The sequence below is a fragment of the Pristiophorus japonicus genome, chromosome 10 (genome assembly GCF_044704955.1).
Source record: "Pristiophorus japonicus isolate sPriJap1 chromosome 10, sPriJap1.hap1, whole genome shotgun sequence".
NCBI lineage: Eukaryota > Metazoa > Chordata > Chondrichthyes > Pristiophoridae > Pristiophorus > Pristiophorus japonicus.
This window is the reverse complement of record NC_091986.1, coordinates 205,708,536-205,735,764: the sequence shown is the minus strand read 5'-3', so window position 1 is coordinate 205,735,764 and position 27,229 is coordinate 205,708,536. Positions and strand designations below refer to the sequence as shown.

Here is a 27,229-nt window from a genome sequence, read left to right as displayed (position 1 = left end):
AAGGTGCAAGTGAGGAGGGAGGGACATGAAAACATGTCCTCAGTGTCCCGCTATGACCCCGTAGATCAATAACTCTTGCACAGGTCTATCAGAAGATACTGAACAAGCTACGCTCACAGGTGTATGACATTATAGCCATTATAGAAACATGGCTGAATGAGGGGCAGGTTTGGCAGATCCATATTCCTGGCTACAGGACTTTTAGTCAAGATAGAGAGGGGGTAAAAAGGCGGGGTGGGGGGGGGGTTGCTGTACTGATTAAAGAAAATATTACTACAGTGAGAAGGGATGATATGTTAGAGGGATCATCAAATAAGGCCATATGGGTTAAATTGAAAAATAAAAAAAGGGGTGATTACACTGCTGCATGTGTATTATAGATCCCGAAACAGTGGGAGGGAAATAGAGGAGCAAATATGTAGGCAAATTGCTGTGAAGTCCAAAAACCATAGGGTAGTAATAGTAGGGGATTTTAACTATCCATATATTGATTGGGACAAATATAGTGTGAAGGGACTAGAGGGTGCGGAATTCTTGAAATGCATTCAAGAGAACTTCTTTTGTCAGTATGTAGCAAGCCCAACACGAGAGGGGGCGGTCTTGGATTTAATTTTTGGGGAATGAAGCTGGGCAGGTTGAAGGGGTATTAGTGGGAGAGCACTTGGGTGCCAGTGACCATAATTCAGTCAAATTCAAGTTGGTTATGGATAAGGATATGGATAGGCCTGGAATAAAAGTTACGAATTGGGAAAAAAGGTAATTTTGCTAAGTTAAGGAGTGATTTGGCCATAGTGGACTGGAAACAGCTATTTGTGGGTAAATCGATGTTGGAACAGTGGGAGGTATTTAAGGAGGAGATCCGGAAGGCTCAGGCCAAACATGTGCCCTTAAAGAAAAAGGCTGGGAAAAATAATTCTAGAGTCCCCTGGATATCTAGGGACTTACAGGGGAAGATTAAGAAAAAAAGGGACGCTTATGTCATTTATCAACGGCTAAATACTATAGAATCTTTAGAGGAATATAGAAAGTTAAGAGGCAAAATTAAAAAGGATATTAGGAATGCTAAGAGCACGAGAAATTCTTGGCCAGTAAAATTAAGAAAAACCCTAAGATGTTCTATAAATATATTAAGTGTAGGAGGTAACTAAAGAAAGGGTAGGGTGTATTAGAGACCAGAAGGGTAATCTTAGTGTGGAGGCAGAAGATGTTGGTAGGGTTCTTAATACTTTGCATCTGTTTTCACAAAGGAAAGGGGCAATGCAGATACTGCTATCGAGGAGGAGTGTGATATTCTGGATGAAATAAATATAGTGAGAGGAAGTATTAAGGGGTTTAGCAGCTTTGAAAGTAGGGAAGTCCCCAGGCCTGGATGGAAATGTATCCCAGGCTGTTGAGCAAAGTGAGAGGAAATAGCAGAGGCCTTGACCATCATTTTCCAGTCCTCTTTGAATCTGGGCATGGTGCCGGAGGATTGGAGGACTGCTAATGTAGTACCCTTGTTTAAGAAGGGAGAAAAGGACAGGCCGAGTAATTACAGGCCTGTCAGCCTAACCTCAGTGGTGGGAAAATTATTGGAAAAAATCCTGAAAGTCAGAATAAATTTGCATTTGGAAAGGCAAGGATTAATTAAGGACAGTCAGCACGGATTTGTTAAGGGAAGATAGTGTCTGACTAACTTGATTGAATTTTGTGAGGAGGTAACCAAGAGGGTCGATGAGGGCAATGCATACGATGTAGTATATATGGACTTTAGCAAAGCTTTTGATAAAGTCCCACATGGTAGACTGATCATGAAGGTTCAAGCTCATGGGATACAGGGCATAGTGGCAAGTTGGATCCAAAATTGGCTTGGAGGTAGGAAGCAAAGGATAATAATTGATGGATGTTTTTGTGACTGGAAGGATGTTTCCAGTTGGGTTTCACAGGGCTCAGTACTGGGACCCTTGCTTTTTGCGGTATATATCAATGATTTAGATTTGAATATAGGGAGCATAATTAAGAAGTTTGCAGACGAAACTAAAATTGGCTGTGTGGTTGATAATGAAGAGGAAAGTCATGGGCTGCAGGAGGATATCAACCTACTTGTCAGGTGGGCAGAGCAGTGGCAAATGGAATTTAATTCAGAGAAGGGTGTGGTGATGCACTTTGGGAAGGCTAATGAGGAAAGAGTATACACATTAAGCGGTAGGTCATTTAATAATGTAGAACAAAAGGGACCTTGGAGTGCTTGTCCACACATCCCTGAAAGTAGCAGGTCGGGTAGATAAGGTGGTTAAGGCGGCATACGGAATGCTTGCCTTTATTGGCCGAGGCATAGAATATAAGAGCAGGGAGGTTATGCTTAAATTGTATAATACTTTGGTTAGAGCACAGCTGGAGTATTGCATGCAGTTCTGGTCGCCGTATTATAGGAAGGACATGATTGCACTAGAGAGGGTGCAGAGGAGATTTGCTCGGATGTTGCTTGGAATGGAGAATCTTAGTTAGGAGGACAGATTGGATAGGCTGGGTTTGTTCTCATCGGAACAGAGGAGGTTGAGAGGAGACCTCATTGAGGTGTACAAAATAATGAGGGGCCTGGACATAGTGGATAGTAAGGGTCTATTTCTATTGGTGGAAGGGTCTATTATGAGGGGGCATAATTTTAAGGTGGTTGGTGGAAGGTTTAGAGGGGAATTTGAAGGGGGGGGCTTCTTTACACAGTGGGGATCTGGAACTCGCTTCCTGGAAGAGTGGTGGATGCAGAAACCTTTAGGACTGCTGACCAAGGGCCATGATGCTCTTTGTCGACCGGCGTGGACATGATGGACCGAAATGGCCTCCTTCTGTGCTGTAAATTTCTATGTTTCTAAGTAACCCCCTCAACAACAGTGCAACATCTCCAAAGACATTTCAATTCGAAAAGTGGCTACGCGAATTCAATGCAACTCACAATCTAAGAGATTAATAACATTATTCATCAATACATACCTGGGGCATTTGTAGGATCATCTTTCAAAGCATCACCAAGGTCAAAATAATCTTCCCCTGAAAGATAAAACATGAATGTTGAAATTGCAATACGTCAACTTACTATAAAATCACTCAATCATTGCTGGCCATGCCTTCAGCTGCCTGGGCCTCAAGCTCGGAAACTTCCTCCCTAAACTTCTTTGCTTCTCTGCCTACTCTTGCCTCCTTTAAGATGATCCTTAAAACCTACCTCTTTAACCAAGCTTTTGGTCATCTGCCTTAATTTCCTCTTGTGGCTCGATGTCAAAATTCTGTGTTTTGTCTTGTTAACACTGCTGTGAAGCGCATTGGGACGTTTTACTACGTTAAAGGCTCTATATAAATGGAAGTTATTATATTATTATTACTTGCATTTGGACGATCTCACCTCTCGCCACAACACCAAAACCCTAAAAAGGATGTCACCTCCCTTCCAAACCAGCTCTTGATCAGATAAAAATGCAATTCAGTATGATTAGCCGGATACACAGATTCCGAGACACTCCTTTCTGGGAATAAAATCCTTGCATGCACATCAACGGGACACTGCGCTAGACACACAATGTATAAATTAGGGAGAGCCAATACAATAATCCGGGAGGGATGAGACAAAATCATATTTAAACTCCATCCATCCGCTCTGCCCAGACAAAAACACACTAGAACTAGTTATGAAGGTGTATAGGTGGTGTTCAAAATCACAAGCAGTCGAGACAGTAGATGGAGAGAAACGGTTCCCATTGGCGGAAGGGTCGACAACCAGAGGATCCAGATTTAAAGGTAATTGGCAGAAGAACCAAAGGCAACACGAGGAAAAATGTTTTTACTCAGCGTGTGGTTAGGATCTGGAATGCGCTGCCTGAAAGTGTGGTGGAGGCAGACTCAATCGTGGCTTTCAAAAGGGAATTGTATAAGTACCTGAAGGAGAAACCATTTACAGGGCTACGGGGAAAGGGTAGGGGAAGTGGGACCAGCTTAAGTGCTCTTGCAGAGATCATCATCATAGGCAGTCCCTTGAAATCGAGGAAGACTTGCTTTCACTCGAAAAGCGAGTTCTCTGGTGACTGTACAGTCCAATATGGGAATTACAATCTCTGCCACAGGCGGGTCAGACAGTGGTTGAAGGAAAGGGTGGGTGGAGTCTGGTTTGCCGCACGCTCCTTCCGCTGCCTGTGTTTGGTTTCTGCATGCTCTCGGCAACGAGACTCAAAGTGCTCAGTGCCCTCCCGGATGCTCTTCCTCCACTTAGGGCGGTCTTTGGCCAGGGACTCCCAGGTATCAGTGGGGATGTTGCACTCTGCCTCCGCAAGATCCTGCAAATCCATTGGCAGGACAGACGCATCAACGTCAGTGTTCTCGATCAAACCAATATCCCCAGCAAGGAAGCACTGACTAGCTCCGTTGGGCGGGCCACATTGTCCGCATGCCCGACACGAGACTCCCAAAGCAAGCGCTTTACTCAGAACTCCTTCACAGCAAGCGAGTCCCAGGTGGGCAGAGGAAACATTACAAGGACACCGTCAAAGCCTCCTTGAAAAAGTGCAACATCCCCACCGACACCGGGGAGTCCCTGGTCAAAGACCGCCCTAAGTGGAAGAAGTGCATCCGGGAGGGCGCTGAGCACCGAGTCTCATTGCCGAGAACATGCAGAAAACAAGCGCAGACAGCAGAAAACCAGACTCCCCATCCACCCTTTCCTCCAACCACTGTCTGTCCTACCTGTGACAGGGACTACAGTTCTCAATGGACTGAGGTGACTGAACAGTCCAATACGAGAACCAAATAACTCATTTTTAGAGTGGAAGCAAGCCTTCCTCGACTCCGAGGGACTGCCTATGATGATGAGCCATTCTATATGATTCATACAGAAGGGGCAGAAATAGTCAAACCACTTCTCACTTGCATTCATTCCCTTTCTCTTCTCTTTTCTGATTTCCGCCAGGCAGGGGAGTTAAAATTTAGGCTCCAACCGTCAATACAAGTGTAGCCATTTACAATATTCAGCCCAACTTTCAATGTGCATCAGCGAGATGAATAGAATTTGTGATTAGTCACTTGGCACATCCCTTTAAGAACATAAGAACATAAGAATTAGGGACAGGAGTAGGCCATCTAGCCCCTCGAGCCTGTTCCGCCATTCAATAAGATCATGGCTGATCTGGTCGTGGACTCAGCTCCACTTACCCGCCCGCTCCCCGTAACCCTTCATTCCCTTATTGGTTAAAAATCTATCTATCTTTGACTTGAAAACATTCAATAAGCCAGCCTCAACTGCTTCCTTGGGCAGAGAATTCCACAGATTCACAACCCTCTGGGAGAAGAAATTCCTTCTCATCTCGGTTTTAAATTGGTTCCTCCGTATTTTGAGACTGTGCCCCCTAGTTCTAGTCTCCCCCACCAATGGAAACAACCTCTCTGCCTCTATCTTGTCTATCCCTTTCATGATTTTAAATGTTTCTATAAGATCACCCCTCATCCTTCTGAACTCCAAGGAGTAAAGACCCAGTCTACTCAATCTATCATCATAAGGTAACCCCCTAATTTCTGGAATCAGCCTAGTGAATCGTCTCTGTACCCCTTCCAAAGCTAGTATATCCTTCCTTAAGTAAGGTGACCAAAACTGCACGCAGTACTCCAGGTGCGGCCTTACCAATACCTTATACAGTTGCAGCAACACCTCCCTGCTTTTGTACTCCATCCCTCTCGCAATGAAGGCCAACATTCCATTTGCCTTCCTGATTACCTGCTGCACCTGCAAACTAACCTTTTGGGATTCATGCACAAGGAGCCGGCGCCTCACAACTTGAGCCGCCTCGGGGAAATCCCCTCCGTGCCTTTCAGTCCCGCGCGGAGGGGTTTCCTGTACGGGCTGCTCCTGCACACCCTCAACTTTGCCATCCTCGCCGGCCGTCCGGACACGCCATGGCGTACCATCTTGCCGTCCGGAGGAGGCGGGGGTCCCCGATGGAGGGCACTCTACGCAGGGGTCCTCCCACTATTCATCGGGGACTTGGCCTGGAGGGTGGTGCACGGAGCAGTGCCGTGCAACAAATTTTTAAGCCGGTTCACGGACTCCCAGGCCGCCTGCAATTTCTGCGGTCTGGAAGAGTCCGTGTTCCATGTTTTTATGGAATGCACAAGGTTGCAGCCCCTGTTTTATTATTTGAAGGGGCTGCTCCTGAAATTCTGGCTGCACTTCAGTCCCACTCTCCTGATCTTTGGGCACCCTGTGCGGAGGGGAGCGGGTAGGTCCGAAGGCCTCCTCGTAGGACTGCTCCTGGGCACGGCCAAGGGTGCCATCAGCCGGTCCAGGCAGCGGGCGGTCGAGGGGGTCGTTCAACCTGACTGCCTGCCTCTCTTCCGCTCTTAAATCCGGTCCAGGGTGTCCTTGGAGATGGAGCACGCGGTGTCCACCGGTACGCTCGCGGCCTTCCGCGAGAGGTGGGCACCGGAGGGACTGGAGTGCATCATCACGCCCGGCAACCAAATTTTAATTTGATTTTACGTTTTTTAAGTTTCATTTGTTTTAATTGCCGGTGCTTTTAGTGTCCCCCTTCCCTTTTATAGGGGGCACTGGGGAAAATTGTGATTTTAGTGCCCAAACAAAAAAGAAAGAAAAACAAAAAAAAAACAAAAAAAAAGGGGGGGGGGGGAAAAGGGCCTTGTAAATGTCTGCTGTGTCATCCAGGGTGGGTGGCACGGTTTAATGTTTTCTGTTTTACAGATAAACTCTAAAAGAGTTTCATGCACAAGGACCCCCAGGTCCCTCTGCAGCACAGCATGTTGTAATTTCTCCCCATTCAAATAATATTCCCTTTTACTGTTTTTTTTTCCACCAAGGTGGATGACCTCACACTTTCCGACATTGTATTCCATCTGCCAAACCTTAGCCCATTCGCTAACCTATATAAATCTCCTTGCAGTCTCTCGGAGTCCTCTACACAACCCGCTTTCCCACTAATCTTAGTGTCATCTGCAAATTTTGTTGCACTACGCTCTGTCCCCTCTTCTAGGTCATCTATGTATATTGTAAACAGTTGTGGTCCCAGCACTGATCCCTGTGGCACACCACTAACTACTGGTTTCCAACCGGAAAAGGACCCATTTATCCCGACTCTCTGCTTTCTGTTCTCCAGCCAATTCTCTATCCATGCGAATACATTTCCTCTGACTCCGCGTACCTTTATCTTCTGCAGTAACCTTTTGTGTGGCATCTTATCGAATGCCTTTTGGAAATCTAAATACACCACATCCATCGGTACACCTCTATCCACCATGCTCGTTATATCCTCAAAGAATTCCAGTAAGTTAGTTAAACATGATTTCCCTTTCATGAATCCATGCTGCGTCTGCTTGATTGCACTATTCCTAGCTAGATGTCCCGCTATTTCTTCCTTAATGATAGTTTCAAGCATTTTCCCCACTACAGATGTTAAACTAACCGGCCTATAGTTACCTGCCTTTTGCCTGCCCCCTTTTTCAAACAGAGGCATTACATTAGCTGCTTTCCAATCCGCTGGTACCTCCCCAGAGTCCAGAGAATTTTGGTAGATTATAACGAATGCATCTGCTATAACTTCAGCCATCTCTTAATACCCTGGGATGCATTTCATCAGGACCAGGGGACTTGTCTACCTTCAGTCCCATTAGTCTGTCCAGCACTACCCCCGTAGTGATAGTGATTGTCTCAAGGTCCTCCCTTCCCACATTCCTGTGGCCTGCAAATTTTGGCATGGTTTTTGTGTCTTCCACTGTGAAGACGGAAGCAAAATAATTGTTTAAGGTCTCAGCCATTTCCACATTTTCCATTATTAAATCTCTATCTTCATCTTCTAAGGGACCAACATTTACTTTAGTCACTCTTTTCCGTTTTATATATCTGTAAAAGCTTTTACTATCTGTTTTTATGTTTTGCGCAAGTTTACCTTCGTAATCTATCTTTCCTTTCTTTGTTGCTTTTTTAGTCATTCTTTGCTGTTGCTTAAAATTTTCCCAATCCTCTAGTTTCCCACTAACCTTGGCCACCTTATACGCATTGGTCTTTGATTTGATACTTTCCTTTATTTCCTTGGTTATCCACGGCTGGTTATCCCTTCTCTTGCCGCCCTTCATTTTCACTGGAATATATTTTTGTTGCGCACTATGAAAGAGCTCCTTAAAAGTCCTCCACTGTTCCTCAATTGTGCCACCGTTTAGTCCTTGTTTCCAGTCTACTTTAGCCAACTCTGCCCTCATCCCACTGTAGTCCCCTTTGTTTAAGCATAGTACGCTCGTTTCTGACACAACTTCCTCACCCTCAATCTGTATTACAAATTCAACCATATTGTGATCACTCATTCCGAGAGGATATTTTACGAGATCATCGTTTATTTTACCTGTCTCATTACACAAGACCAGATCTAAGATGGCTTGCTCCCTTGTAGGTTCTGTTACATACTGTTCGAAGAAACAATCCCGTATGCATTCTATGAATTCCTCCTCCAGGCTACCCCGTGCGATTTGATCAATCGATATGTAGGTTAAAATCCCCCATGACTACTGCTGTTCCTTTTTCACATGCCTCCATTATTCCCTTGATTATTGCCCGCCCCACCATGAAGTTATTATTTGGGGGCCTATAAACTACGCCGACCAGTGACTTTTTCCCCTTACCAACTCTAATCTCCACCCACAATGATTCAACATTTTGTTTATTGGAGCCAATATCATCCCTCACAACTGCCCTGATATCTTTTATTAACAGAGCTACCCCACCTCCTTTCCCTTCTTGCCTATCTTTCTGAATCGTCTGAAAGATGCATTCATATAACACTTCTGATATTGGAGGAATTTCTTAATGGCCTTTGTCAGCTAATTTAGATAAGCACTACAAAACACGCACACACACCCCAAAAGCAACTGCCAAGGTATTTGATTGGTATGTGGCCCAGGTAAGTGAAACAATGGGCTAGCTATCGGAACTGTAACACCTGTCCCTTCAGTAAAGCATTTAAAATATCTCCTCCTTTTCCAAGCTGGGTTTTATCTTAGTTAGATCTTGAACAAATGAACCAGATTTATTCTGTGTTCTCAGCATCTCCAACCATTTTTATCTCAGCAGCCACCACTTCAACTTCAATCACACTTGCTATTTTATATAAAACCAAAACAGACGAAGACCCATTTCTGTCACACCCTGTTCATGAATATTTCCTTCTGCAGTCCCACTTTTAAAATTCTGTGGACAAGAGAATTTTTTTCAAAATCATTTCGGGTATAAAGATCCCAGGGCACTATTCAAAGAGCAGGGGAGTTTTCCCCTGGCGTCTTGACCAATATTTATCCTTCAACTACCATAAACAGATTTAACTGTTGTTAGTGGGAGCTTGCTGGGCACAAATTGGCTGTCGCGTTTCCTACATTACAACAGCAACTACACACCAAAATTACATGCTTTGAGACATCTTGTGGTCATGTAAGGCGCTATATAAAGTGGAAGTCTTTTTCTTCAATTAGCTGTAAAGCTTTGTCAGACACCCCGATGTCGAGAGAGGCGCTATATAAATGCAATTTTGTGTTCTTTTCCAGTCAAAATACACTTTACATTTAAATAAAGTGGCCATATATCTACCCACCTGACTTATGTTCCCTCAAGTTTGTTATCGCTCCGAATTTGGTATATGTAAGGGATAAATTGAAAAATTTGCAAATAGGTGATCAGAATTATGCTGAAGATAGTGAACTTATCAGTATTAGGAGAGTCTGTATAATTGCCTACGTATGTAACACTTGCTTAGATAGGTATAGCACACTTATATGCATTAAACTATAACTTAACCTTAGTAAACACTTAAACAGCCGAAGTCAGCAGTTTTGTTTAGAAGTCCCTAAGAGATAAGGAAGCCAGTACAACCACACTATGCGTCGGATAGACTGGGGTAGAGGGCAAAATGGAACAAAACAATGATGAGAGATGGACAGTTGCATGTACCACTCAGAGCCCGTCTGATAAGAGTCGACAAATCAATGTAACTTCGCTGATAGCAATAGACCTATCGATGATTTTGTAGGCAGATAGCTCCTTTCCGAAACCTGTATAAATTCTACTTGAAAACTCTTGTATTTCGGAGGTTCCACGACTGAATCTTCCCGTGCATTGCTCGTAATAAAACCGGTAAACCTGAGGTTTTGTTTAATTACTTCCCTGTCGTTGTACAGTGGGAGCTGGGCGAGGTGTCGAGTAACTATATCAGTTAGTCCACCTTGAGGGACAGAAGCCTCCTTTTTACCCCGACATTATAGTCAGCAATCGTAGAATTGCATCTATGCCTCACATCAGTTATCTACATTCTTTCCAACACCTTTGTTCCTCAAACGGACGAGTCCATTTCATGCTCAGAATGCGCTCTCCTCGTCCCTGATCACTACCCTTCAAAAATCTGAACAATGTTGGGCAGAAAGCTAAGTTTGAAGGAGTCCTAAAAAAGGAAAAAGAATGGGAGAGAGAGGATTAGGGACGGAATTGCAGAGCTGAAGGCCTCAGCAGCTGAAGACAATGGTGGAGCCATTAAAAGCGGAGGTGTGCAAAAGGCCAGTATTAGAGGAGTGCAGAGACCTCAGGGGGTTGTAGGGCTGGGGGAGGGGCGAGGCAACGGAGGGATTTGAACACCAGGATAATTTTTAATTCAAGGTCAAATGTCCCAATAGCTCAGTTGGTTCGGTGTCAAATGTTATCTGATAACGCTCCTGTGAAACACCCTTGAGGTATTTTACTATGTTAAAGGCGTTATATAAATGTATTTTTTTTTATTTGGGCATCATTGGCAAGGCCAGCATTTATTGCCCATTCCCAATTGCCCTCGAGTGGCTTGCTGAGCTATTTCAGAGGGCAGTTAAGAACCAGTCACATTGCTATGGGTCTGGAGTCACATATAGGCCAGACCGGGTAAGGACGGCAGATTTCCTTCCCTGAAGGACATTAATGAACCCAAGGGGTCTTTACAACAATAATTACCGATACCAGCTTTTTATTCAATTAATTTAATTTAAATTCCACAGCTGCTGTTGTGGGATTTGAACTCGTGTCTCTGGATCATTAATCCAGGCCTGTGGATTACTAGTCCAGTAATGTTACTGTACCCTTATTGTTCTAGTAAAGTAACCAAGTGTTTTCAGGTCTCTCATCCATCACATATTTCCAAGTGTGCGTGCGTAAGTATGTAATACCCAGTCTGTCTGATTCTCCATGAATAATTTCAATAGATGAGTTAGTGCGAATCACATAACTTCATTTTTCATTTTACTGCCCTTGCAGTGATATAGGTAGAGTCCTAATGGGCTATCTGTTGATTGGAATAACAAAAAAAAACACAGGAGAGGGGAGGGCAGCATTGGCAGAGAAAGGCGCTGGGACTATTACCTTTTATATATATATTGCTGTAGTGATTCCCAAAGCATTCACCAACACGTAAATTAAAGTCAAACCAGCTTTCATTTATCAAAGAAATCAAAAAGCTCATATCTTTCAAAAAAAGGGAGTTGGATAAGTATTTGAAGGAAACAATTATATGTGCAGGGCTACGGGGAAAGGACAGGGGAGTGGGACAAGCCAAGATTCGGCAAGGGCTCGATGGGCCAAATGGCCGCCTTCCGTGCTGTCACTGTCATGTATCCTACGTGGTTACTGCTTGTACTATTATAAGGTATGCCACCAGAGGGCACCGCTGTGGGAGACTTGCAGGTTGCCGGAACAGGAGTGCCTGGCCTAGTATAAAAGGCAGGCCACCATGTGTGATCCTTACTCTGGAGGTATCAATAAAGGACTACGGTCACTACAGTTCAAGTACAACACATTGTCTCGTGGAGTCATTATCAGAGCATCTAAAGACATAACAGTAACCATTCAATGATTCGAAGCTGCTGCACTAGCAAACAAAACTTCCACCCATTTAATCGCGGAAGTGGAGGAGAGCAGCCACGAGACAAGAAATGACGACATCAACGCTTTTGCAATTTACAACATGGAGTAATGGAGAGGACCCTGTCCAGATGGTGTGTAAATTTATATTTTTTGGCGAGGTAAATTTTAATGCAATTGAAAGCTCAGCCTCTGATAAGGATAAGTAGCAGTTGGTACATGTGTGAAATCAAGGCACGCAGTGAAAGACTTCAGGAGTCGAAATGAGGACTAGACCAATCACGGAGTCATCATCATCATCATCATCAGCAGTCCCTCGAATTGAGGATGACTTGCTTCCAAGTCAAAAAGTTCACAGGCGTTTCAATGAAGGACCTAAGATTCCAGGCCCTGAACTACATCATGAAGCGTGGAAGATGCCTGTGCGTGGATTTTTTTTTTTTTTTTTTTTAAAAACGTGTGGTGGCCGTTGCAAACCAGCCACCACACGGGCTTGGCAGAGCTAGGTCTTGGTCCGGTGACAAGGGTTACCCAAGACGACTGGAGACCAGCTCTGCTGCACGGACCTAGTGCGCACATATATTGCAGTGTGGGCTGGCCCGTGCTGCCCCTGGGCCCTCGCCTCTTCTGGGCCCCGAACTCACGCCTCTCCTGGGCCTGATCACGTCCCTCTACAATCTCTCGCCACTCCTTCGCCCCGACCTCACCGCTCCTGCTGTACCTGCCCACGCTCCAATCACCGACCTGGGTCTTGATGACGTCACTCTTCGCTGCCGTTGCTCTCCTGCTCCAGCACGCGCTGCTCCCTGGAGTGGTGTGCCGCCACACTGCTCCTTCTGCTCCCCGGCCTGCTCCCATGGTGCTCGCAGGCTGGAGGCCACTCAGCCAACGACTGAACCAATGACTGCTCACTAATTATACAATATATCATCAATACAGGCATTTAACCAACAGGCGGATTCCTAGCTGCTGAAGCTCTCCGGAGTTGCGTCAAAAACAACCCAGGAGAGTTTGGAAATATTATGGCACCAACTGTGCTAAATGTCTTCAGCTAATTATTTCAAATAGGTGACTGCTGGCTTGGCAGTCAGCCAGCAAAATGTCGGCCAATATTTATCCCTCAATCAACAAAAACAAATTATTTGGTCATCATCACATTGCTGTTTGTGGGGAGTTGCTGTGCGCAAATTGGCTGCCGCGTTTCCCACAGTATAACAGTGACTGCACTACAAAAGTATTTCATTGGCTGTAAAGCGCTTTGAGACGTCTGGTGGTTGTGAAAGGTGCTATCGAAATGCAAGTCTTTCTTTTCTTTTTTCTACCTTATAAACACAGTTACTTCACGCTGGAAAATAAACACCCCAGACCCTCCCAAATCACAGCCAGTTACAGCCACGTTTCCGTGGAGTTCCTGGCCTGTTTCCTGGGGGTGGGGGGAGGAAACTATCAGAGCAAATTATACAATGCCACCATAAAACATTAACATCCTCACTACCATCAGGCCCTTACAACCCCATTACATTAAAAACCCATATCTGTGGGTTCCATTCCATATATTTAAACAATTTCAAAAGTAAAAATAGAAAATTGAGTTGGGTAAAAAGGAAAAAGACCAATTAATTTTTAAATCTTTTCTTGAAGAAAGCATTGAACAGGCTACATTTAAAGCTTTGCAGCGTATTTAAACAAGAACAAGTGGGTACAGTACAAGGCACATGCCTTAAGACCACTTTTGGTACGGTGTGTATTTCTTGTTGCAAAAATCAATGAACCACAAGATGACCACTTACTATAAAGCTGCAAGGTATCTTATTTAAAATTTGCTAGGTTGAGAAGAAAAATAGCATATTGTAGCCAATCTTCCCTCCAAGCTGTGCGGCTACGCAGCAACAGGATGGATCTCAGGGCAGACCGGTCACCGACTCTTCCGTTATAAACACCGCACATGTGCAGAAATTTAAAGGGACCACGCATTTTTTTGTAAACGCAGAACAAAGCTCAGTTTGCAGGGAACATTGATTGCAGCTTTTAAATACAATCCCCACCCCTTGTAGCAAGTGTGTTGGTGTTAACCCGATTCGCCCACTAGAAGCGCTGAACGGTTTAACCATCATGAATTGTAGGAATGAAACCCTAGCCCCAGACACCCTCCAGAGGATTCGGAGTGTAAACTGTTGCCTGCGGTTTTTTACACGGGGGCAATTCTTAAATAATTAAGCGTCGCCTTTGAAATCGACTCCTACGGCAACGACAAATGATTAGCGATATAGGTGGCTGCCTCGATAACTGTGGAGAGGGTAAATGGTGTGGATTGTATAGTACACAGTGCATTTCCTGTGGCACTTCACATGTTAGTTGGGGGGGGGGGGGGGCGGGGGTCAGAGGTTGGTCAGTGTGCAGTTTCGGTTCGGATCGAGTCTAAAAGGGTGGCATTAGGAGAGAGGCAAGGCTCAGCATCGTTCGGGGCCTAGCCGCATTGAGTGGAAAGCATGTTCATAGAGTCAACTCACGAACTCCAGCTCAGTCTACCACGCAGTACATTTAGCAGCAGGCAGTCAAGTTTTCCCCGAGACAGCGCCTCCCTAACCCGCAATCTCCACTACCTCCCAGTTCCCCTCCAAATCACACGCACTCTGATTTGGAAATAGATCATAAGAACATAAGAAATAGGAACAAGAGTAGGCCATATGGCCCCTTGAGCCTGCTCCACCATTCAATACGATCATGGCTGATCTGATCATGGACTCAGCTCCACTTCCCTGCCCACTCCCCTTATCGTTTAAGAAACTGTCTATTTCTGTCTTAAATTTATTCCATGTCCCAGCTTCCACAGCTCTCTGAGGCAGCGAATTCCATAGAGTTACAACCCTCAGAGAAAAAATTCCTCCTCATCTCCATTTTAAATGGGCGGCCCCTTAATCTAAGATCATGCCCCCTAGTTCTAGTCTCTCCCATCAGTGGAACTATGCTCTCTGCATCCACCTTGTCAAGCCTCCTCATAATCTTATATGTTTCAATAAGATCACCTCTCATTCTTCTGAATTCCAATGAGTAGAGTCCCAACCTACTCAACCTGTCCTCATAAGTCAACCCCCTCATCCCCGGAATCACCCTAATGAACCTTTTCTGACCTGCCCCCAAAGTATATTGCTGTTACGTCATCGTAGCTGGGTCAAAATCCTGGAACTCCCTCCCCAACAACACTGGGAGTACCTTCACCACACGGACTGCAACGGTTCAAGGCAGCGGCTCACCACCACCTTCTCAAGGGCAATTAGGGATGGGCAATAAATGCCGGCCTTGCCAGCGACGCCCATAACCCCAAATGAATTAAAAGAAAGCGGAGGTAACGAGTCCAAGAACAAATAATGCATAGTTGCACTTTTCGGCCTCACACCCCTTCTGGCTGTGGAGCCCGATAAGTTAATATGACAAGAAGATTAGCATGGACTAATCAGTGGAAAAAGGAGTTCGATATAAACACACAAAACTTATTAAAATAGAAGAGAAATTTAGTCCTAAGTTATTGCATAAAACTGCACGAAGTGGAGATACTTCTCATTCACAGAATCCAAACTTAAATAATTGTGCATTAAAGACCGAGCAGTCGTGATATTTGCGTGTGTGAAAGTCAATACAACGTGTAAGCTGGCAACAGAATCATGGGGCCCAAGTTTCCACATGATTTGCGCCTGATTTTTTAGGAGCAACTGGTGGAGAACGGACTATCTTAGAAATCGCAATTCTCCAGAGTTTTTTTTCTGCAGTTCTAGGCATATAGAACAGTTTCACTTTGGAACAGAATTTTTTCTTCAAAAGGGGGCGTGTCCGGCCATTGACTCCTGATTTGAAAGTTTCCACAGTGAAAACGTACTCCAAACTAACTTAGAATGGAGCAAGTGAAGATTTTTGTAGAACTGAAAAAGCCTTGTCTACACATTAAAAAAAATCAGGCGCAGGTTACAAATTAGGCGTCGGGAACGAGGTGGGGGGGGGGGGGGGGAAAGGGAAGTCATTAAATTCTATAATAAATCCTTATTTATACTTATTCAAATAAATCCAACCTGAATAAAAATTTGTAAGCAAAGATTAAATAAACCATCTTCCTACCTGTGTGAAAGTGCTTCAGCCAGGGAGAATGCTGCGTTCGTTCCCGCGTGGGGGGTGGGGGTGGGGGGGAATGTAGGAAAGCATCCCAAGGAGCTTAATCAGACAAAAACTTACACCAAGCTATAGGAGAAATTAGGCTGGGTGACTGAGCTTGGTCAAAGAAATAGGTTTTAAGGAAAATCATAAAAGGAGATCAGAATCAGCAATGAGTGATGCAAGTATAGTACAAATTCTATTTGTAGATTGTATATAAAAATGTCTATCGTGCAATATTGAACTGTCTTCAGTAGGAAGTAAAAAAAACATCTCGTGCCTGTTGTGCATTAAAGGGATACCATTCAGCCTTTTGCATGACTCCAGAAATAGATCCAAAACAATAAAGATATTGAGCAACTTCATAAATTCAGTTGATCGTTGGCAGAAACCTTAAAGTTATAAACTATTTCTATGCACATAAAAAAAAATAAAGATGTTGCATGCTTTCTTCTTGCTGTGGTATGCTAGCTACAAATTCCATCAATTAGTGTTTCAAGTCAATGAATCCACGCACAGGCATCTTCCACCCTTCTATATGTGGAAGCAGGTCATCCTCGATACGAGGGACTACCCGATACTAAAGGAGAGGTTTAGTGTGGGAATTTTAAGAGCGTTGGGCCGCTACGACTGAAGGCACGGCTGCCAACGGTGGGGCGAAGGGAGTGGGGATGCACTAGAGGCCAGACTTGGAGATCTCAGAGGCTTGTGGGGCTGGAGGAGGTTACAGAGATAGGGAGGGGCTAGGCCATGAAAGGATTTGATAAAGTGCGACATCCTCACCGACACCTGGGAGTCCCTGGCCAAAGACCGCCCCAAGTGGAGAAAGTGCACCCGGGAGGGCGCTGAGCACCTCGAGCCTCACTGGCGAGAACATGCAGAAATCAAGCGCAGGCAGTGGAAGGAGCGTGTGGCAAACCAGTCCCACCCGCCCCTTCCCGCAATGACTATCTGTCGCACCTGTGACAGAGGCTGTGGCTCTCGTATTGGACTGTGCAGCCACCAAAAAACTCACTTCAGGAGTGGAAACGAGTCTTCCTCGATTCTGAGGGACTGCCTATGAAGAACACAAGAATGAGCATTTATTTAATTTTTTTTTTAAAAAGTGTCGGTGGACTGAGCCAATGTAGGTCAGCGAGCACAGGGGTGATGGGCAGGTTTGGATACATTTTGGATGAGCTCAAGTTTATGCAGGCCAGCCAGGAGAGCACTGGAACAGCCAAGTCTAGTCACATGGCACGGAGGCTCGAGCGACACGCACGTCTTCTCTTGCTAATCTCAGTAGATTTCGCTGCCTTCCATTAGCCCATCTGGAGAGCGCAATGTCTCCTATTGCTCAACAGCAAAAACTAGGAGTTAACGAAATGTGACTTAAGAGGCAGGACTATCCCCCCACCATGCAGCAAGTGAAAGGGAGGTAGTACAGGTACAACGTCCCGAAACCGGAATCCTCGGGACTGAGGCCATTCGGGTATTTCCGGATTTCGGAGAAGAAAATCAGACATCCCGAATCCGGAAAACTAGTGGACGATTTGGGGATATTTCCGGACCTCGGAGACAATCCAACGTCCCGAATTCGGAAACCCTTGGGCCGATTTTCGTGTATTTCTGGACGTCGAAGCATTAAATCCGACGGCAGCCTCGAGACCGGGCCGCATATTTTTTTGGATTCATGTTTGGGAAAAGGTATGTACAGCTTAAAAGTCCGGCTTTCGGGAAATACTTGAGGATTCCGGACAACGACTCTTACGATCTGCACAATTTCCGGTTTTCAGAACTCCGGATTTCAGATGTTCGACCTGTAATGGCAAATTACTGGTCATACAATAATTGCTCTCCATATGGGGTAGTGCTAGTCGTTAATTGGTAATTATCCACAGAGGCAGGACTCTGAAATGTGGGGGAAATCAGAGCTGTAGATTTATATTCCACTATGTGCAGTCTGCAGCATTTCTGATAGTGGCTGATGAGCAAGGCATTGGTTAAAATAGCGCCCTCGATTTAAAAAGTTAACACTGACCCGATCTCAGCATAAATAGGCCATTACTAATGACTAAATTCTACTTGCACAGTGTAACCGGTTTCCTCACCGTTACCCATTAGAGTTGGCACAGCACTGGCATATTACTTTCACTGCAGAACATTGAGGGGGGAGGGTGTGAGAATGTGTAAAGAAAGGTTGTGAATGTGGTAGATGGATAGAGAATGTGGCAAAAGGATAGGGATAGGGAATCATGGGAAAATAGCTAAAGAAATGTCAAGATGCAGACAACTGCAGAATCGACAGAAAAAAAAAAAGGGGTTACCAAGAGTTGAAGTTGAGGTTAAACACGGGTCATGAGAAAGACGCAAGGCAGCACAAAGAAAGAAAGCAATCCTAGATAGGAGGGGAAAAGTAATAGCTTTTACTGATAAGGAGGAAGGGAAACTAATCGGGTTCTTTACTGATAAGGGAAGACAGTGTAGCAAAGCTACAACTAACCTGACCCTGACACCAGCCCTAATTGGGAGACTTTCTTACCTGCCATTGGACGTACTCAGGTGGGGGGGGGGGGGGGGGGCAGAAAGGGATTGGATAGACCAAGTGCTAATTAAATGTGTTCTGTTTTGAAAATGTATAACTGTTGTTGTGTCGCGCTAAAAAGGAGCTTGTCCAGGAGAAGGTAAACAGGCTCTGATTAAGAGTGTCCCTTTGTCTTGACAAGTCCCGGCTGGAGAATCTTCAATAAAGGTCCTTTACAGAAAAGGCAAGGTGTTCGTGTCAGTGTATTCGCTGAAACAGATTGAGGGAAAAAGAATCTGTATTAACAGGTGAACAGCAAGAGATCATGGTCCATATTGGTACCAATGACATAAGTACAAAGAGGAATGAGGTCCTACAGGCAGATTTGAGAGAGCTAGGAAAGGGATTAAAATGCAGGACCTCAAAAAGGTAGTAACCTCCAGATTAATCCCGGTCTCATGCACGAGTAAGTATAGAAATAGGAGGAAACAACAGATGAATGCGTGGCTGGAGAGATGGTGCAGGAGGGAGGGCTTCAGATTCCTGGGGCATTGAGGCCAGTTCTGGGGAGGTGGGACCTGTACGGGCCGGACGGGTTGAACCTCAATAGGGCTGGAACCAACATCTTCGCGGGGAGGTTTGCTAGTGCTGTTGGGGAGGGTTTAAAGTAATTTGGCAGGGGGATGGGCACCAGGATGCAACATTGGAAAGGGGAAATAAAGCGGTCAAAGGATTGGGAGAGGCAGAGAGCACTGAAGTAAGACATAGTAAGGTATTAGATGGGGTCAGACTAAGAATACAGGATAAGAACATAAGAACATAAGAATTAGGAACAGGAGTAGGCCATCTAGCCCCTCGAGCCTGCTCCGCCATTCAATAAGATCATGGCTGATCGGGATGGTCTAAGATGGCTTTATAGTTATGTATGTGAACGCACGAAGCATCGTAAATAAGGTAAGTGAGCTGCAGGCACAAATAGCCACATGGGAAGAAATATGATGTTATGGCAATAACAGAGACCTGGCTCAAAAAAGGGCAGACTTGGGTATTAAATATTTCTGGTTATATTGTATTCAGGAAAGATAGGAGGTGGTGTAGCAGTATTAGTCAAGGAGAATGTTAGTGCTGGAGAGGGAGGATGTCCTGGAGGGGTCAAGGAAAGACTCTATGACTAGAGTTAAGAAACAATAGAGATGCCATTACACTACTAGGTGTATTCTATAGACCACCAAATAGTGGGAAAGATATGGAGGAGCAAATCTGCAGAGAAATTACAGAGAGGTGCAAGAACGATAGGGTAGTAATAATGGGGGACTTCATCCATTCCAATATAGACTGGGATTGTAATAGTGTAAAGGGCAGAGAAGGGGAAGAATTTCTGAAGTGTGTTCAGGAGAACTTTTTTGATCAGTATGTTTCCGGCCCGACTAGGGAGGAGGCATTGCTGGATCTGGTTCTGGGGAATGAGGTCGGTCAAGTGTCAGGTGGTGAACATTTAGGGAACAGTGATCATAGTATCATAAGGTTTATAGATTAGCTATGGAAAAGGACAGGGAGCAAACGTAAAAATGTTTAACTGGGGGAAGGCCAATTTCAGTGGGCTGAGAATGGATCTGGCCCGGGTAAGCCAGAATCAAAGATTGACAGGCAAAACTGTAGTGGAACAAGGGCCGGTCTTTGAAGAGGAAATAGTTCGGGTACAGTCGAGGCACACTCTCACGAGGGGGAAAGGTGGGGCAACTAAAGTCAGGGGTCCCTGAATGACGAAACAGAGAGTAAGATGAAGCAGAAAAAGAGTGCGTATGACAGATGTCAGGTTGAGAATATATCTGAGAATCAGGCTATATATAGAAAGGTCAGAGGTGAAGTGAAAAAGAAAACAAGAGGGGCAAAGAGAGGGTATGAGACTAGAACGGCAGCCAACATAAAGGTAATTAAAAAGTCGTCTTGGGCATATAAATAGTAAACGGGTAGTAAACGGAGGGTTGGGGCCGATTAGGGACCAAAAAGGAGAGCTGTGCATGGAGGCAGAGAGTATGGCTGAGGTACTAAATGAGTACTTTGCATCTGTCTTCATCAAGGAAGAGGATGCTGCCATAGACAGTGAAGAAGGAGGTAGTGGAGACCCTCGATAGGATACAAAGTGAAGCGGTATTAGAAAGGCTGGCTGTACTTCAAGTAGATAAATCATCAGAAGCAGATGGAATACATCCTAGAATGCGGAGGGAATTGAAGGAGGAAATCGCGGTCATTATATTCCAATCCTCCATAGATACCTGGGGAGGGCGCGGGGGGGGGGTAAAGAGGACTGGAGAATTGCAAGTGTGACACGATTGTTCAAGAAAGGGTGTAAAGATAAACCCAGCAACTACAGGCTAGTCAATTGAACCTCAGTAATGGGGAAGCTTTCAGAAACAGTAATCAGGGATAAAATTGTCACTTAGATAGGGGTGGATTAATCAAGGATTTGTTAAAGACAAATCATGTTTAACCAACTTGATCGAGTTTTCTGATGAGGTAACAGAGCGAGTTGATGAGGGTAATGCGGTTGACGTGGTGTACATGGATTTCCAAAAGGCATTTGACAAAGTGCCACATAATAGTCTTGACAGCAAAGTTGAAGCCCATGGAATAAAAGGGACAGTGGCAGCATGGATACAGGATTGGCTCAGTGACAGAAAACAGAGAGTAGTGGTGAACGGTTGTTTTTCGGACTGGAGGAAGGTATTCAGTGATGTTCCCCAGGGGTCGGTTCTAGGACCACTGCTTTTCTTGATATATATTAATGCCTTGGACTTGGATGTACAGGGCACAATTTCAAAATCTGCAGATGACACGAAACTTGGAAGTATAGTGAACAGTGAGGACGAAAGTGATAGACTTCAGGAAGACGTAGACAGGCTGGTGAAATGGGCCGACACGTGGCAGATGAAATTTAATGCAGAAAAGTGTGAAGTGATGCATTTTGGTAGAAAGGAAGAGGAGAGCAACTATAAACTAAAGGGTACAATCCTAAAGGGGGTGCACGAAGAGAGAGACCTGGGGGTATATGTGTGCATAACTTGAAGGTGGCAAGGCAGTTTGAAAAGGCTTAGGTAGAGAGTTCAAAAGTGTGGAAATGATGATGAACCTGTACAAAACACTGGTGTGGTCCCAACTGGAGTACTGTGTCCAATTCTGGGCAACACACTTTAGGAAGGATGTGAAGACCTTGGAGAAGGTACAGAAAAGATTTACAAGAATGATTCCAGGAATGAGGGACTTTCAGTTACGTTGATAGACTGGAGAAGGTGGGGGTGTTCAAAATCATGAGGGGTCTAGACAGAGTAGATACACAGAAACTGTTCCCAATGGCAGACCAGAGGACACAGATTTAAGGTGACTGGTAAATGAACTAAAGGCGACGCAAGAATTTTTTTTGTTTTAAAAACACAGCGATTGGTTAAAATCTGGAATGCACTGCCTGAAAAGGTGGTGGGAGGCAGACTCAATCTTATCTTTCAAAAAAGGAGCTGGATAGGTACATAAAGGGAAAAAAAAATTGCAGGGCTACAGGGAAAGGGCGGGGGAGTAGGACTAGCTGAGAGTTGGCAGGGGTTTGACAGGCCGAATGATGGTCTTCTGTGCTGTAACCATTCTATGAAGTTTACAAGCTGTTGCCTTTTTTTTAAATATAAAAAGGAAGTTGGATATAACAAAAGAAATTAAGAGCCAGGAAAGGAGATTGTCTTAAGGAGAGGCACAATCAAGCCAGCTGAAGCTTTCTCAAGTTACAAATTCATTAGTTCAAGGTTGACCTGTCTATGTGGTTTTGTTTGTGCAGTCTCTCGCTGATAACACAAGTTGTAAGGTGCCAGGGGGAACCTTCGGTCACAACTGCAATATTGGAAACTGTTGCAGTATCCCCAGAAAGTGCCAGCAGCCTCGAGTGCTAAAAAGGGGGCAGTACCCATGCATAAATGGCACTTGTTCACTTTACACCCTTTTCACTTCCAGCTCACCCCAAGAGCGGAGGAAGGCTCAGGGTTGTGCCCGTCGGTGTCAATCACCTATCGCTTGCTGCCCTGGCCATTAACTGGGGCCAAGCATGCCCCCCGCGCAGACCCGCTCCCTGGTAGGGGGTCTTACGCGAGGAAACAATGATGTAAATTGAGCCAGAATGTACCAAGGCCTCAAGACACTGGTGGAAGGGGAGCATATTAACTGATCTAGTGCTATACTCCTCTTCGGGGCAGTCCCAGGGCTCAGTCGGACTTACCACTTCAAGTCCCACCACTAGCTTCTTTGGGGCACCCCTGCATTTGGGGACCCATTGACGTATATGCAGGACATTGAAAGAGGACTGGGAACATAGAAAAAGATAGGAACAGGGAGGAGGCCAAACAGCCCCTCGAGCCCGTTCCACCATCCCAATCAGATCATGGCTCACCTTTTCTCCATATCGTTTGATATCCTTGCCCAATGAATCAAAATGTCAAACTCAGTCTTGTATGGTTCAATTGATCCAGCAGAGTCTTTTGGGGGAGCGAGTTCCAAACTGCCACGACCATTTGGGACCGCACATGACCTAGCTCTAATTGTAAGCTGGTCAGAGGAAATCATCTCTGTATCTATCGAATCCCCGTTCACTTTAAACACTGATTAGATCAGCCCACAATTTTATGCAACCCATTTTTATAATCCTTTGAGCCCTGGTATCGTTCTGGTAAATCAGTGTTATACCCCTTCAAAAGAATATTCCAAAAAAATATATATCATTCAAGGTTCAACATCCAGAACTGAACACTGAACTCAAGAGGGGATCTGATCAATGCTCTGCACAACAGCAGAATTTCCTCACTTTTGAATTCCAAGCCCCTTGAGAAAGCATAATATTCCATTCGCGTTTTTGATTACTTTGTGCACCAGCTCACTAGCTTTAAGTGATGATCCATCTCCCCTCTTGGCCTCTCTGCAACACCTGGGAACAGAGTACTCCCCCAGGCACATGAATAAAAGATCAGCGGATTTGTTTATTAGGCCAGAACGTCTACACAATTTTCACCCGACTAGCATTTGTCAACATTATCGTTTCCCATCAAATTTTAAAGCTACTCGCTTCAACTGCAACTCCCAAACCCGCGACCTCTATCACCGCGAAGGACAAGGACAGCAGGTGCACCATTACTTCCAAGTCACGCCCCATCCGGACTTGGAAATATAAATCGGCCGTTCCTTCATCGTCTCTGGGTCAAAATCGTAGAACTCCCTCCCCAACAGCACTGTGGGAGCACCTTCACCACACGGACTGCAGCGGTTCAAGAAGGCGGCTCACCACCATCTTCTCAAGGGCAATTAGGGATGGGCAATAATTGCTGGGCCTTGCCAGAGACACCCACATCCCGTGAACAAACAAAATTAAAATGTAATCTTTTGGGAAGTAAATTGCCCTTAAATGATTGAAACTCAAATTTATAAAAAGAGAAGGAAAATCCCATCGCTGTGGAGTTAAGTTCATGGATGATAGCAATGCCTTAGCAATCGGGTCGAATGCACTTTATTACCAATTCCTGGTGATTTATCCTGTGATTCCATCTCTTTCCACAAAGATGCAGAATACAAGATGACTCAGCAGTAACAGCTGGGTTTATAACGCAGAGCATGGCTTTCAAGGTAGTCAAGAATGTCTGTCCCCATGCCAAGTATTCACCAACTTACTGTCTGCTCCAACATCTCCCCTTCAACAGAGCCTAAAGTGGGAAAGAATTAAAAGCAAAACCTCACAAAACGCACAACTCCTCAGCGAATTAAGTGCAACAAGCGGCCAAGTCACATTCCTGTTGCATTTCTCTCGCTCTGAACTGGAGGAGACAGCAATTCGTGACTCATAGGGCGTCATTCCGCATCTAGTAGAGTATTGTTTTAACAAGCAAAGCATTGCTAGGTGAATCATCTCTCGCATATTCAATTTCAAAATAATGTACAGTACAATGTTTACCTAGACATGCGGACAATTTACATACGTATCAGGTTCTCACACTCACCGGTGTCATTAATACCCAGCGTAGTAGCAGTTGCAGAAAAAAAATAGGAAAAGCCCATTACTGGCCAAGTGCGAAAGCAAGCAGTTATTAAAACTGTTATGTCCCAAGTAAAGCAATGTTACTGATTACTGTCGACTTGAGTAAGTGTGACCTGTTATATATGTATACCTGTATTTACTCTGTACAGCCACCAGAGGGCTCATCCCCTGGAGTCCCAAGGGATCCCATAATCCCTTGGGAGCACAGGTATTTAAGGAGGCTTCATAGGTTGGAGAGGCACTCTGGAGACCTGCAATAAAAGACTACAGTCACACTTTACTTTGAGCTCAGTGTTCAGTCTGACTCTTTCGCCATACACAACATGACCTTAGTCTCTTTATTCTGACTCCAGAGTGTTGGTACAGCATCGAAGATCTGCTTATATGCAGTGCTCCCAAGGGATGCTGGGATCCCCTGGGACTCCAACAGATGCGCCCTCTGGTGGCGGTAATATGCTGGTTACAAGGTGTTGCATACATAACAAAAACTCAAGCCCAACATGTTACGCACGAGACATGCAAAGAAATACCAAGCATAATTAAAATGGCCAAGGGGGTCCCGATGGCCAAATGCAGAATCCACATGGTCTTCACTCCAGCCATTTCAGATAACTTGCATCTTTTTTTAAGTTTACGACTTAGAAACACACCCGGGGCTGCCAGTAAGCCACTGGGAAAGCTGAGTCAGTGGCACAGCTGACTACTGTGCTACAACAGCCAGGCCACCCAACCTGCATACAAAGTTAGCAAGAAGACTGGCGTCTATTTCTGTGCATTAAAAAGGACTAAACAAATGTGCAATTGTGGAGAATTTTCAAACATTGGAAACCACACAGAGGGGGGCGGGGGGGGGGGGGGGGGGGGGGAAAGAGAGAATTGGCAGCTTATTCACCCTGTGCGAAGATATACCAAAATTGTATAGATGAAAATAAGCATTTAAAACCACAAAGCAAACAAGCAAAGGATTTGTATTTGCAGAAATCTCCACCTAATTAAGTGTCTGCATCAACAAAACTCAAAATAGACTTGCTATCAGTTACATAGCATCCACTTTCAGCTGAAAACTAATACACAAAACCCTTTCCAAATTTAATTTGCTCAAGGACTCTAGCCTTTATGACCGGGCGAACAATATCGGTATCATCTCACTGGATAGTACATGTGCGCGCACACACATACAGGAATAAAACAAATGGTTGTAGTACGCGTTCAAATGAGGCTGAATTCACGGCCCCTATGGGCATGTACTCGGTGCGCCCGTGCCCACAAGGACTCCGCAAGTTCCGGATTCAGGTATGCACTGCAGACGCACAGAAGCCTGGAACTTGCGATCTGTCAATAATCCTCGACAGATCCAGAAATAAAAGGACCTCTGTGGATGGAGTTAGGCTAGGGCCTGCTTTTATCAGTGTTGAGTATGCAATAACTCAATAGGCTTAGTAGCATGAACTCAATCAGGTGCGACCTGACTCTACTTCATTAGCTCTCAAAGTGAGCAGTAAACATGGAGGCTTTCTTTACATACACACACAAGGGCTGCACGCGTGTGTCTGTGGCCCAATGACCTCCGACGGTCGCTCCCCCTGGTGGCAGGTAAACCCAGGCATAAATACATTACAATCAGCGCAAGAATTTTAAAGGACAGAAAAATACATTTTTCTCATTAATTTAAACACCTTTGAAATAAGGCAAGTTTATTTTTTTTAGACCCTTTAAAATATGTGAATTTATTTTTCAAAAAATTTAATTTTTGTTTTAAATAATTTTATTCCATTTTGATGAATTTTAAATAAATGATTTTTTTTTTAAAGTGTATTTATGGGGTAGTTATTCCCATTCATATCTATGGTGAAAACGGAACTCACAAGTATGAATGGGAATGCCCCCGCTTTGATTGGTTGGGCCAGCCCACGTGATCCCAGGGACGCTTGCCAAGTGACTGCGCTCCTGGGATATGTGAGTCTCTACGCAGGCCTAGGCGTGGAGGCCCAGGTGCGCGAATCTCCAAACATCCCGGATCACCAGGTAAGTTTGTGGATGTTTCTCTCAGGTCAGAGGCATCCGCCCGTGGGAAGCCTCCGCCCGCAATTCCTGCACCATTATCAATCACTGAGATTTTAGTGAGTCAACGAATCACTAATTAAATAGGGTCACAGGAACCACAAAAGGAGAGTCAGTAAGACGCCGAGAGTACAAGAGCTGTAGCAAAGATCCTTGTCCCAGCTTCTCTCTTCACTGGTCCTAATTATGTTGTTGGAAGACAACATTTTGGACCACGAAAGTTCAGGTTCTGGACACTACCAGAGATTCAGAATCCCACTCACATCTGAGGAACCACACAGAGTGTCACTGCTTACAAATTATGTAAAAATAATTAAGTGGCCACATTCCCTTCCAACTCAAATGTAACAACTTCTTGTACATTTAGATTGATTTATAAAACATTATAGAACACTCACAAGTATAAAGAAAGTGATGCCTGGTTATAATTTCAATGTTCTCCTGGCCGACTTCTCAGCAACCTCAAACTTCAGCTCATCCAAAACTCAGCTGCCCCAATCCTAACTCACACCAAGTCCCCTTCACCCATCATCGCTGACCTACATTGGCTTCCGGTCCACCAATGTCTCGAATT

The 27,229-nt window shown here is 44.8% G+C and overlaps 1 protein-coding gene across 1 annotated transcript in view; it reads right to left on the bottom strand.

The window, feature by feature from the left end:
- Positions 1–27,229, bottom strand: part of LOC139275278 (CD99 antigen-like) — a 107,420-nt gene that overhangs the window by 46,770 nt on the left and 33,421 nt on the right. The window contains exon 2 of the mRNA XM_070892529.1: positions 2,971–3,027. Coding sequence (XP_070748630.1) covers positions 2,971–3,027 — 57 coding nt within the window. The remainder of the gene's footprint in view (positions 1–2,970; positions 3,028–27,229) is intronic.